This window comes from Mustela erminea, chromosome 17 (assembly GCF_009829155.1).
Source record: "Mustela erminea isolate mMusErm1 chromosome 17, mMusErm1.Pri, whole genome shotgun sequence".
Classification (NCBI taxonomy): Eukaryota; Metazoa; Chordata; class Mammalia; order Carnivora; family Mustelidae; genus Mustela; species Mustela erminea.
In genome coordinates this window covers 59,009,799-59,023,268 of record NC_045630.1, presented here as the reverse complement: position 1 = coordinate 59,023,268, position 13,470 = coordinate 59,009,799, and the positions used below count along the sequence as shown (strand labels likewise).

Here is a 13,470-nt window from a genome sequence, read left to right as displayed (position 1 = left end):
AACAAACAGTGCTCAGGGGACAGGACTCAGCGGGTGGAGACTAGCCGCCGCCCCCCAGCTGGGCACGCGGGGCCCTGAGCAGTGTGTCCCCAGGCCTGGCAAGAGTGTAGCTTCGCCTGGCATCAGGCGAGTGGATGTCAGGAGAGGGAAAGCACATAAGGACAGCACGTTCTTGCAGATGTACACGGACAGACATTCAGCCGCGAGCATGACATTCAGACCCACTTGGGGCCACAGCTCCACGACAAATGCTTTCTTGACTGTTCCTGGTAACAGTTTTCTAGTTCAACCTGATGTTCCCCGCATGCTCACCTTCCCGGCCTGCTTTAATGTTTGTTTTCCAGCTCGTTTCTTTTGGCCTTTCTGGTACTGCTCTGTTCCCTCCACCTCTGGCTGCTGCCTTCTGGGAGAGCAGTAGCGCGAAGCCTTTTACATGTCTGTCACTGTGGGGTTTTGTAGTGTTCGTACATCGACGGCCAAGTGGGACTCTCACAACTTGGACTTGAATTTAAACAGTCCTGAACTAGGAGGTGGAGAGTTTTGATGACTCATTCGAGAAATATTTACTACAAGTATCTCTTACGTGCCAAGGGCTGTGCTAGGTGCTGTGCTTACAGATTTCAGAGTCCCAGCCCCCGCCCTCCAGGAACTCCCCGTCTCAGAGGTGCACAGGGTGCTTTGGGGACTGAGAAGAGGAAGGAAAGAACCAGGCCAAGGGAGGGCTTCTGGGCTGAGTTGGGGAGGGGGAGTGAGCAGGGAGCAGGGGGAGCCGGAAACGTGTTCCTGCAGAATCCGTGTTTGGCTCAGAGCTGGGAGGAGTTTCAGGCACTGGAAGCATGCACTGGGGGGGAAGGAGTGGGAACCAGGCATGAAGTCTTTCCCTCGAGGGCTGTGGGTTTGGCATTTTCTAACCCTCTGTGTAAACTGCCTAGCATAGCATAGCGTCTGGCCCCTAGGGGGAGGGCTCAGAAGGTGGTAGCTGTTACTTTATCTTGAAGATGCTGGGGAAGTTTTAAGCAGAGGAATGATATGTTCAGATTTGTGTTTCAAAAGATGATTCTGGCAACGGTGAAACGTGTGGGTTTGGGAGGGGCCGAGCGTGGTGGTTTGAGGGCCGGCGCAGTCTGCCCTGATCTGTGTGCTGCCTCCTCGGAATTCTTGTCAAGTCATGTTCCCGACTCTTCGGGATAAGTGTGCAGTGGAGTTCATCAAGTACTTATTGAATTGAGAAAATCAACCAGTTTTCTGAGCTAGGACTAGAACTTCTGTCTGCAGTGCATTGTTCTTCCTTCTTTTTGACCATTTAAAATGATTATGTATCTTTATCAACAAGCTCCTCTTTATTCATAACCTTGAGTTTGGTTCTGGGTTTTAAGGCAACAACAGTCATTTGCCTTAATAAAAATCTGGGTTTTTTTAGAGGTTTTTTTTTTTTTAATTCAATTCAAAAATATTTATCTATCTATCTATTTATTTATTTATTTTTGTTCTATTTTTCTCAGAATCTTTATTCACAAAAATATTCACACTGTGGTGGCTATTTCATTATTAATCCAAGTATCTGAATAAAACTAAAATAATACACATTTAAGATGATGATAATAATTGAAAAATGTTTATTTTTGAAAAGGATTATTTGTGAGCCCAGGGATTTATTTTTCATAAAACATTTTTAAGTTCCACCACAAAGTTAACTGCATTCTGTTACAAATGAGTAGAACCAACATTTATTTATAGCTGAGTTTTAGAAATTATCGTACTTTCTCCTTCCTATAGTACCATAGTAATGCCTTTTTATTTAAATTGTTAAATGAATATAGTATTTTGTGTCCCGTTCTTAGGTTGGCAAATCACCAAAGGACAGGCTATGTCGAAGGGTGAGTGACTCTCCGTTCACTAGATGCCGAGCTGTCCGTCCTGCGCCTACGCAGCACCGTATTCACCGCAGGGCTGGACTTGGTCTTTTCCCATTCTGATGGCCTCTCAGGGGATGAGAAACGTGGGAAGATAATACGATGTTAAGGAAACTGGCCATGAATTGTGGCCACTTTTAATTTACCTCTCCAGGTTGTCAGATACCTTCCAACTAGAAACTTATTAACGGCAACACCCAGTGTCCCAGCAGATTCATGAGGGAATTTTAGCTACTTTCTGTAATAACCGTCGCACAAACGGTCTTCAGTACGATTCCAGCCCACAGAAGCCCACCCCACAGACTTTCCACAAGCCGGTGTTCCCCGTGTGCCTTTCCCCTGTTTGAGGCCGGTGAGGAGGAGTGCTAACTTCTGTTCAGAACTTCGAAATACTCTTACTGCAGACTCCTTGGACAATCCCGGGACACGTGAATCCAGCCGTGCTAGGCCCATAGTCCTGACATCCCCACCGGGCAGAGTTCTGCTGTGCTCCTCAGAGTGGCTGGGACTGTTACGTGTGTTGTACACACACACACACACACACACACACACACACACACACAGTGAATGATGCAAGGGTGAATTACTTAGGATGTGAGGGATTTATTGGTTGTTGGTTTCAAAAAGCTGGTGAATGCAGGGCCAACGGGAGCGACCTGTCGCCCACAGCCCGAGTGTGGTATTTAGTTCCCGGGCTTGGGGATGCCGGCTTTGTTCGGGAGGTTCAGTTCCGTCCCTGAAGGACGCTCTGCAGCCAGAGTGGGCTGTTTTCTGAGGACTTCTCCTCAGCTTGGCTGCCGTGTGGCGTCTCAGCATGTACCCCGACCCCTGACCGCATGGCTGTCCGGCGCCTTAGCGAGCTGGTCCGCGGGCAGCGGCGCCATGACTTGTGGCAACCGATGGCGCCGCGTCTTCACAGCACACGGGGAACACCGGCTTGTGGAAAGTCTGTGGGGGTACTGTCTTTCGGAAAGCCTGATTTTAAAATACAGTGAATCTCAAGAAAGAAATTAAAATGTGCCAATGCCTTGACTTTCAAATTGGTGCCTGTATGTCCAGCGTTGAGAGTCCTCTGCGTAGGTGTGCTGCGCTGTGTTTGTGATTTTTCTGGTGGGATCTGTGGCAGTTCTGCTGCAGGTGCTAATTGTGTTCCTTTTTACCGCCAGGATGTGGGGATGAGTGACACAGCAATGACCTCCTTTCTTGGCTCCTGCTTGGATCTTCTTCAGACTTTAATGGAGGTAAAAGAGGTGCATTTTCCTTCTGAACTCTCTCTGAGATAGCAAATGGTTTTAAAATCGCTGAACTTAAAAAAGGACTCTAGATGCTGTGAAATGTGTAAGCCTGACGATTCACAGACCTGTACTCCTGGGGCAAATAATACATTATATGTTAATAAAAATTTAAAAATTTTAAAAATTAAAAAAAATTTTTTAAAAAGACTCTAGAAAGAGTTTTTTTTCCTTTCTCCATTTCTAAGTTTTGACATAAGTCACCCAAATCTTGGTTTCTTACAAAGAATTAGATTTGATTTTTTGTTGTAATTTCGGGATCTGGGGAGAAAAGGGGTTTGCACTTTCCCCCTTGTAAGCACATTAAGATATTTATTTATTTTATTTTATTTTATTTTTTTAAAGATTTTCTTTATTTATTTGACAGACAGAGATCACAAGTAGGCAGAGAGGGAGGCAGAGAGAGAGAGAGAGAGAGAGAAGCAGGCTTCCTGCGGAGCAGAGAGCCCGACGCGGGGCTCGATCCCAGGACCCTGAGATCATGACCCGAGCCGAAGGCAGCAGCCCAAACCACTGAGCCACCCAGGCGCCCCACATTAAGATATTTATTTGCAAGCTCTTATTTCTCCGATTCTGCCTGCGGTTCTCTCTTCTCCAAACGTGCAGGCCGACGTGAGCCGGGACGAGATGCAGGCGCCTGTCCTGGACACGGAAGACGCGTGGCTCATGGTCGAGGGACCAATCTCCATCGTGGAGCTGGCGCTGGAGCAGAAGCACGTCCACTACCCGCTGGTGGAGCACCACTCCGTCCTCTGCTCCGTGCTCTATGCCATCATGAGGTTTTCTCTGAAGACCGTGAAGCCACTGTCACTCTTCGATAGTAAGGTGAGGACCTCGGAGGCCTTGAGACCTGGCTCGGAGCCGAGGGCTTAGCAGGCACGGGCAGGGCGAGAGGCAGGACTGTTTTCTGGGACGTGTGTGGGGTTACTCGCCGGGGGGCTCCCTGCTTGCTGCTCCTCACCACGATGCCTGTCATTCTGGCTGCCCTGGCCTCTTCCGGGTCCAGAGTCTGCCCTTCTCGTTCTGCACATCCTCGGATAGACCCATTTTCTCCCTCATGCATGTCTCCAGGCCCGACCTGTCCCCTGAATTTGAAGCGTGTATTTCTTCTTTTTTTAAAGATTTCTTTACTTGAGAGAGAGGAGAGCGAGCGTGAGCACGAGCAGGAAGGGCAGAGGGAGACGTGAGAGAATGTGCAGGCAGACTCTGCTCTGACCACAGAACCTGACCCCGGGCTCCATCTCACCACCCTGAGATCAGGGCCTGAGCCAAAACCAAGAGTCAGACGCTCAACCAACTGAGCCACGCAGGGCCCGAAGTGTGTGTTTCTATCGACTGGCTCTCTTCGGATGGGCTGTGTGACTCCGACGCCTCCTGTGTAACACACTTCCTCCCCCAGGCCCCTGCCCTTGACCTAACCCGCTGTTCCTCCTAAACCCCCAGCGGAGTCGGCGCTCACTTTGTGCCCACGCAGGTGGGGAGCCTTGAACTTCTCTAGCTCGCCTCCCTTCAAGCCCCACCCGGACTGTAAGTCATTCTCGTCCATTCTTCCTTGAATCACATCCGTCCATTCCTCTCCATTGCTAGACCCTAGTTTATTTATTTATTTATTTATTTTAAGAAAAACCGAAATGAAGGGCCTAGCTCAGTCCTCTCCTCAGAAAGGGAGTCTGTGGAACCAGAGCACATCCAGAATCCCACAGGCGCGGTGGGGCCGTTGGTCTCAACCCGCGCGGTGCTGTGGCGCCCAAGCCCGCCTGTGACTGTCCCGCAGACAGGCCGTGCGGTTGGGCTGGGAAGTCAGGATCCTGCCCTGCCGTTCGCCAGCGCGGGTCCGGGGGTCCCAAGCCTCGGCGGGCTCGTTCACAATCGCCGCGTCCGGGTCGACCTCACGGGCGCGTGCGGGGAAGTGACGCGCTGCCCGCGAGGGGCTCCGCGGTGTGTGTCGCATAGTAAGTACGAGACGGTGTCATGGGTGGCAGACACGTCCCCCTCCCCAGGCCCCGCTGTGCAGCACACCCTCTGGTAACAGACCCCCGGGGGGAGCTACAGAGTAACAGACTGTGTAGGTGAGTGTGTGCGGAGACTTTTTCTTTTTTTATTTTTTTCATTTTGTTTCTATTTTTATTTTTTTTTTAATTTTTATTTATTTATTTGACAGAGATCACAAGTAGGCAGAGAGGCAGGCAGAGAGAGAGGAGGAAGCAGGCTCCCCACTGAGCAGAGAGCCCGATGCGGGGCTTGATCCCAGGACCCTGGGATCATGACCTGAGCCGAAGGCAGATGCTTAACCCACTGAGCCCCCCAGGCACCCCTGTGGAGAAACTTGCCCTCAGAGATGTCCAGTATGCTGTCACCACAGGGGCGGAGCTTCGCCTGACTGGCGCTCACACCTGCTGACCTACAGCCCACAGTGGCTGGTCTAGAAAGCCCATTAGCAGGTCCCCGGGGTGACTGCAGGGGAAACCCCGGCAGCCCGGGACAGTGGGGTCATCTGTAAACCCACACGGCCTGGGGGGAAGTGCTGGGCATAAGAGCCGGGGCCTCTCCAGCCTCCCGGGCCGGGGCTCTTCACTCTCTACTCCGTTTCCTTGCAGGGACTTCTGCGGTTCTGCTCCGGCTCCACAGATACACATCTGTTCCCGTAAACAGGGTCCTTAAACAGCTGAACAAGTTCTTCTCAGGCGGGTGCGGAGTACAGGCTGGGTCTTAGTTATCTAGGACCGCCTAACAAATTCCCTCAGAATTTAGTGGCTGAAAACATTTTGTGGGTCGGGAGTTCGGGTCCTGCCTTACTCAGGTGCCGCTGGCGCAGAGTCTCTCGGGAGTCTGCAGTTCAGGTTTCGGCCAGGGCTGGTCCCAACTCAGCGACACAGGGGAGGCACCGCTCGGGCTTGGCCGCTTGCATGATTGCGGGCGAGGCTGTTCAAGCACCTCCCTGAAACACAGGTCCTGCCCCGGCAGCTGGCTTCCCTCAGGGCCGGTGACCATGCCTAGGAGCACCCAGGGCAGGAGCTATGGTCCTTCTGTCCTCTCAAGGGGAGGGGGTGACACAAGGCATGTGTACCAGGAGGAAGGGGATCATGCCTCAAAGGCGATACTGGAGCGCGGTTTATAAAAGCTGAGTGGGGGCGCCTGGGGGGCTCAGTGGGTTAAAGCCTCTGCTTTCGCCTCAGGTCATGATCCCAGGGTCCTGGGGTCGAGCCCCACATCAGGCTCTCTGCTCAGCGGGGAGCCTGCTTCCTCCTCTCTCTCTGTGTGCCTCTCTGCTTACTTGTGATCTCTGTCAAATAAATAAATAAAACCTTAAAAAAAAAAAACAGTTAAATGAATAAAATTCCAATATGTTACTGTTCAAGAAGAATCCACCATGAGTTCCTGATTAGATGACTGAACTTTTTAAATCTTCTTTTGTCCTGCCCTTAATAATCCATACTTACAGGGCGCCTGGGTGGCTCAGTGGGTTAAAGCCTCTGCCTTCGGCTCAGGTCATGATCCCGGGGTCCTGGGATCGAGCCCCACATCGGGCTTTCTGCTCAGCAGGGAGCCTGCTTCCCCACCTCTCTCTCTGCCTGCTCTCTGCCTACTTGTGATCTCTCTCTGTGTCAAATAAATAAAATCTTTAAAAAAAAATAATCCATACTTACCTCTTTTCTTGGTCTTTTCTTTCTCTTTAGGGGAAAAATGCATTCTTCAAAGACCTAACTTCGATTCAGTTATTACCTAGTGGGGAAATGGATCCAAATTTTATTTCTGTGCGACAACAGGTAAATTATAGTTAATTGGATTTTATTTGTCTCTCAGAAGAAAATAGTAAATCAAAACTTTAGCTGGCCTTAAAGGATGACATTTATTCTTGAAAGCTAAATTTCCTTTCAACTGTATTTTCCTTTTTGATAATTAATTTCAATGGAAAAGCCACTGTCATTGACAGGAAAGCCCATTACTGTGATTTAGACATCTTTTAACGATGAATAGTGACGGTGCTGTCCTTCTCCCTTGGCAAGTTCTTACTGAAAGTCGCTAGCGCGGCCGTCCAGGCCCAGCACTCAGTCGCGAAGGACCGAGAGTCCTCGGAAGAGGCACCGACCACTCCTTTCGGGAAAGACCACGACTGGCCAGTGCTGGCTGTGGATTTGGCGCATCACCTTCAAGTTAGTGAAGATGTGGTTCGAAGGCATTACGTGGGGGAGCTCTACAACTACGGAGCGGACCACCTGGGAGAGGAGGTAATGTCGCCTGTGAGCGTGAGGAGGGGGCTCAAGCCACAAAAGTTACAGTTGCAGTAGAGAGTCCGTAAAGTCTCCAGTAAAGCTTTTCGCTTTTCCTTTTGTTAGGACTTCTAGGCACAGAAACAACAGAATGTTAAAATATAAAACTGTAATCAAATTCCTGTTTCTGGTCTGTGTTTAATAAACTCCTACAGTGCCAGGCCTATTCTATCTAAAGGGGCATCGTGGTACCCAAAACAGGCAGGATTCCCTCCTCATGGAATTGATGGTCTGCTGGTAGGAGCAGAAAAGCTTGATGAATTTATTTTAATTTTAATTAATTATTTATTTATTTATTTGAGCATGCAAGCAGGGGGAGGTGGATGGAGGGCAGAGGGAGAGGGAGAGAGAGAAACTTAAGCAGGCTCTGTGCCCAGCGCAGAGCTGGATGCGGGGCTTGATCTCACGAGCCTGAGATCCTGACCTGAGCCGAAATCGGGAGTCGGACGCCCAACTGACTGAGCCAGCCGGGCGCCGCGGGCGTGCTCACGTTCGTACTGAGTGACAGACGCTGTGAAGAAAAACAGGATCCCATGAATAGATGGGAGCTACCACACTACGGTGGTCTGAGGGATAGGGGAACTGAGTCCCCAAGGAGAAGATGCAGCCAGTCACACAGGAAACCGGGGCAGCAGTGCTTGAGGCCGAAATGATGAGAAGTACAAGGTCCAGGGCTGGAGGGCCAGAGTGTGGTCCGTACGAGGTAGGGAGTGAGCAGCGAGGAAGTCCGAGAGGCGGGGAGGTGGGCGGGACCCAAGTCTCTTAGCGAATGGTCATTCCTGTGTTCAGAAGCCATTAGATTTGAAGCAGTCATGATGTGATTTAATTCCCTTTGCCAGAAACAAAAAATGACTCTTAGAGTCCTATTGAGTCGAAAAACTAGGGGATAAGAAAAATTAGGTGGTGGTGAGTGCTGTGAAGTGTGTAAACCTGGTGATTCACAGACCTGTACCCCTGGGGATAAAAATATATGTTTATAAAAAATTAAAAATTAAAAAAAAAATTAGGTGGTGAGCAGAACTTTGAATTTTGAATGCTAATTTGGACTTTTTTTTTTTGGTTGTACACATGGCCACATCTCAAAAATGAACCAGAATCTCTTCACTGGCAAAGCCTTTCCTAGACTGAGTACACGTGTCAGCTCTCACTCTGTATGCACTTGTCCATGTCACGTCCCCAGGCCATTCTCCAGGTTCAGGACAAGGAGGTCCTTGCCTCGCAGCTGCTGGTGTTAACAGGGCAGAGACTAGCTCACGCGCTCCTCCACACCCAGACCAGAGAAGGAATGGAGCTACTGGCCAGACTGCCGCCCACGCTCTGCACTTGGCTGAGAGCCATGGTAAGTACGAGAGCCCGAGATCATCGGGTCACTAGATGCTTTCTTACAGGCCTATTTAATGACAGGTAAGGAGAGCATTCAAATCAGGAGTTTAAGTTCGTTCTGAAGAATTCTTACTGGGAAATGACTATCCTGACAAATCTTAAGTAACAATTACTATTGTGTATAGCTGATCGGTTATTTTTATGTTCCATTTGCAGAACCCCCAGGATCTTCAAAACACAGAAGTGCCAATTGCAACGACAGCTAAACTAGTAAATAAAGTCATTGAGCTTTTACCAGAAAACCATGGGCAGTACAGTTTAGCCTTACACCTCATTGAAGCGGTGGAAGCCATATCTCTTCCTTCTTTATGACACTTACCTACTGAAAATGGTCCCAAATTGTGTGACTAGAACATGAATTAGTGCATGTAATTTTACATAGTAAGATCTGGAATTTTATGAAGGGAGTAGGTCTTTTTTCTTTTGTAAAATAAATACAAATACATACTACTTTTTAAAAGTGCAGTCCTGGCTAAATTCCACTCCTTTGGTTAATACTGAAGATAAAATATAACTGAATATCAACTATACCATATTACTAACACAGATGTTTTACTGTTTATTTCTAATTTAAGCACTTAAATAGCTTTATGGGTAAACTTTGCTATTTCAAATGGGTTATAATTTACAGATTATGTTCTTATTATCAGATTCTATATTTCGTACTCAAAATGTTATTGTAATTAAATTTAAGCGTGTTCATGTATAGTCCCCTGTCAGTAAAATTTGAGGAACACCCCACTGGCTTTTGTTAGCATGCTTAAATCCCGGAGCTCTGCACGAGGACAGGTTCTTTCCCCGAGGTTATGCTGCCACCACCGGAGGACGATGACCTTGCTTTTGAGGAGGAACGGGTTCGAGATCCTCATATTCATCAGAAGGGACACTGAACAACATTAGAACCCTTAACCTGTTGTCCTTGCCAAAACTGAGAATCTGAGACGCAAGCAACACAGCAAAATTAATTACGATGTAAGTTAAGATTTACTTTTTGCCAAGATTCAAAGTTGTATCCACATCAGGTCATTGTAAAAATGTATTATCTTGTAAAATTTATGTTTTAAAAAAAAGGGCAAAGATGCTTAAAAAAATTTAAGTCCAATTTATTTTTCCTATAAGTGTTTAGAAAGGTCTGCTTCTGGGATATGGTAACATTATCTGTTCTTGGGAACAGTACAGAAAAGGCCTAGTGATATTACAGCTTTGCAAACCTACCTCACAGCTGGGTTGAGAGAATAAAATACACCTAATTTTGTACCCTAGAGTGCCTCGAGCAGTCCAAGTGCTGAATAATTATTTGTTGATTAAAACCAGGTTAACCAAAACTCTGTAAAAAGTGCTTTGAGCTCTACAAATACCAAGTCTTTATTAGGGTAGATCTTTGGAATGTAGCCATAGAGTGCAATTACTGATCTCTGTCACGGATCACAATTGTTATTCGTAGTAACTCATTGTGATACGGAAGTGTGTTGTTTCACTTACGTTTAGGAAGCCAGCGTTAGTAACTGTACAAAGTTGACGAGTATGCCCCTCGAGGTTATAAAGAAAAAAGTCTCACATTTGAGGATATCCCAGTGTAAATTCTTTTTAATTAAAAGATCACACCCAAATAAGAACTAAACTGTCTAAAACTTAGTAATTATTGTTTAATTTAAAAATCTTGAAAGATAAAGTTTAAAGATGTCTTGGATATCTGGGTGAGGGCCTCTACGTCTGACCGAGGCTCACGCCGTGTACAGTAGCAGCACCAAAAAGGACCTTAGCTCGTCCAGCTTCTCCGCCTCTGCCGGGATCTCCGCTGGCCCGTCCAGACACAGTCCTGTGAGTCCTTGTAAACCTATCGAGCTTTATCTAGTCACCTGTTACATGCATTCTAAAACATTTGTTCTTCCTGTGATTTTTCTAAGTACTCTGAAAGTAGTTATGAATTTTGGAGGCTGGTCAAAGAAACTTTACATCCTCACTTTGATTCTGTTAACACTTTTGAGGGAAGGGGAGTACCCGATAAACACGTTAGATAATAAAGCTGCTTGAACTTATTCTCGTAGGACACTCAGATCTGGGGATTGTAGAGAATAGTAATAAGCTGAACTATGGTTCGTGGGACCGTAACAGATCACTGAATTACAAATCTGTAATTACATTTGTAATCCTAAAGTTTACCATTCAAAGAATTTTAAAATTGAATTCTGAGTTATATGGTTAAGAAAACCAGTTAAATATTCTGTGATTTCATCAAGGGCTTTTAAAATAAATCTGAGAGAAGAAAAGAAAATAAATACCTATGTAAACATTCTGTAACAACAAAGAACCACAAATAAAGGAATTAGAGTGTATGTAGGATGGGTGATTTCTGAAACAAAGGTATGTTGCACTTTCTGATGGGAAGCCACTAACAGTGTTTTCCTAGCGAGAACTCCCCCCAACACACACCTTTCTTTGTTAACATTAAACAGGTATCTGTACCTTGTTAAATTTCACTGTATAATGCTGAAGGAAGACAGAAGTGTTCAAATAATTGTAACTTCTACATTATAGATTATGTTTAGATGTAGAACTAGAAGAGCCAGATAAACGTAGGTGAACAGGAACATAGCACCGACCTTCTAAATGCTTCATACTTTTGCTAAGAGAAAAAATAAGAAGTGGAGAGAGTTTTTCCTTTGTTATAAATTATAAAACCTCATCTAAGGTCAAAGTAAGCACTGTTACATTTAAACTGCTTTCCTTTAAGTGGTTAATTGCAACTTAAAATCAAAGAAAACAGATTTACTTTTAAGTTTACATGGAATATAATTTTCACTTACAAGTTGCTGTGGTTCATTCATTTATAAGAGACAAATCTTTTAAAGTACTCCATAGCAACAGTGAAAGCCTTCCCTCACCCTGACAGGAATGAATTTGTTGGGCTTCTAAAAGTTAGAGTTCTGCTGAATAGAATTAGCTGTCCCTAGAAAGGTTTTAATCCAATACTGAATTGTTTATAAAATGCTGTTATCTATTGTAATGTACTGTAAGTAGTGACATTCTGTACATACTTCTATTTTCTGTGTCCATTGTTGTGAACTTATGTATATTAGTGAAATAAATTTTCAGCTTTCATGTTGTTTCAACATTCATAAATATCAGTATTAAGATTTTCTTTTCCCTCTTGTATGACAGTAACAAGTTCGGTGATGTTTTTGTTCTTTTTTTTTTTTTTTAAGATTTTATTTACTTATTTGGCACAGAGTGAGATCACAAGTAGGCAGAGAGGCAGGCAGAGACAGAGGAGAGGGAGAAGCAGGCTTCCTGCTGAGCAGAGAGCTGGATGTGGGGCTCAATCCCAGGACCCTGGGATCTTGACCTGAGCTGAAGACAGAGGCCTTAACCCACTGAGCTGCCCAGGCGCCCTGATTTTCTTTCTAATGCAAACAAGAAACCCAGCTGTTTTGAGGAGGCTGCCGGTCACTAGTAAGGCAGAATGACATCACTGTCTCCTAAAGGGAAACGCACCTCTGCCATTCTCCTTCAGGACTGCGTTTTTTACTTGATTTTTACAACTTCACCAGTATCAGTAAATTTCCAGATGCCTTTATTTTTAGAGGTTACAGAACTTAAATATGGAGTCAAGAAGCTTTATAAAATATAAAACATTTTCTGGTCAGCCACATTTAAAGTCGAACATACCCAGTGTCTCCAGTGTCTCTGTTCTGAATAAATCTGTTGCGGATCTATCGAGATCTGCCTGCATATCTGTATTTTCCCACATGTGTATGTGTGTACACACACACACACACACACACACACACACACACTTTATTTTTATCTGCTGCAGGAAAAACTTGTAATTCTGAACTTGACCCTTAGCCTCCACCACTTCCTCTTCCACTCGTTACTTAAATCTAGGCTTGCTTCCTTCCCGCGGTACACGGTCCCTCTGAACTCGGGGCCGGGGCTCTGGGGCGTCCTTGCTCAGAGAGCGGCCGGCAGCAGGGGGCGCTTACTTCCCACTCACGACTTCCGAGCATCGGGGGCAGAGTGCGTCCGGGGACTCGGCCGTGTACTTCCAACAACGAGGGCATTTTTCTTTGGTAGTGGGCGTGACAATTACTTTATAGGAAGACTCTTCACGAATATCACCGCCTGTAAGAGAAAGATACAGGGAGACTGACAGGCCGTTCAACTTGGATCTCTCTTCTCTGTGGTTTGCCCGTGTTCCTTTTTCAGCGCTTTCTCCCGCCCCTGGGGAAAGCTGGTCAGCGTGGCTTCATTTGCCACATTCCAGAGACAGCTGTGACCGCGGACTGACACCGTGACCGCTGAAGACAGCTGGGGAGCCCGAGACCCCAAGTGAGCAGGTGACTGATGTTCCCCAGGTCACGGGTTGTCTCCTCACACAGAGGCCTTCCAGCTCTCCATCCGGGCAGTTCTCACCAATTACACTGCCTCTCCAGCTACACGAGAATTTTGTTTTTTTTAAGATTTTATTTATTTATTTGACAGAGATCACAAGTAGGCAGAGAGGCAGACAGAGAGGAGGAAGCAGGCTCCCTGCTGAGCAGAGAGCCCGATGCAGGGCTCGATCCCAGGACCCCGGGACCATGACCTGAGCCGAAGGCAGAGGCTCAA

General features: G+C 46.6%; 2 protein-coding genes across 5 annotated transcripts in view; one reads left to right on the top strand and one right to left on the bottom strand.

Annotated features, from left to right (window-relative positions):
- The window catches only part of RAB3GAP2 (RAB3 GTPase activating non-catalytic protein subunit 2), a 95,737-nt gene extending 83,755 nt beyond the window's left edge, over positions 1–11,982 (top strand). For 3 of the 4 annotated variants that reach the window (XM_032319165.1, XM_032319164.1, XM_032319166.1), the window contains 7 exons: positions 1,842–1,877; positions 3,080–3,154; positions 3,812–4,030; positions 6,883–6,972; positions 7,213–7,434; positions 8,657–8,815; positions 9,016–9,171. In XM_032319165.1, coding sequence (XP_032175056.1) covers positions 1,842–1,877; positions 3,080–3,154; positions 3,812–4,030; positions 6,883–6,972; positions 7,213–7,434; positions 8,657–8,815; positions 9,016–9,171 — 957 coding nt within the window. Of the gene's footprint in view, positions 1–1,841; positions 1,878–3,079; positions 3,155–3,811; positions 4,031–6,882; positions 6,973–7,212; positions 7,435–8,656; positions 8,816–9,015 lie in introns of all 4 variants that reach the window. The other variant, XM_032319163.1, reaches the window with a different exon arrangement.
- A 434-nt stretch (positions 11,983–12,416) lies between these two features.
- The window catches only part of IARS2 (isoleucyl-tRNA synthetase 2, mitochondrial), a 58,281-nt gene continuing 57,227 nt past the window's right edge, over positions 12,417–13,470 (bottom strand). The window contains exon 23 of the mRNA XM_032319167.1: positions 12,417–12,984. Within this exon, the coding sequence (XP_032175058.1) occupies positions 12,842–12,984 (143 nt within the window). The 3' untranslated portion in view covers positions 12,417–12,841. The remainder of the gene's footprint in view (positions 12,985–13,470) is intronic.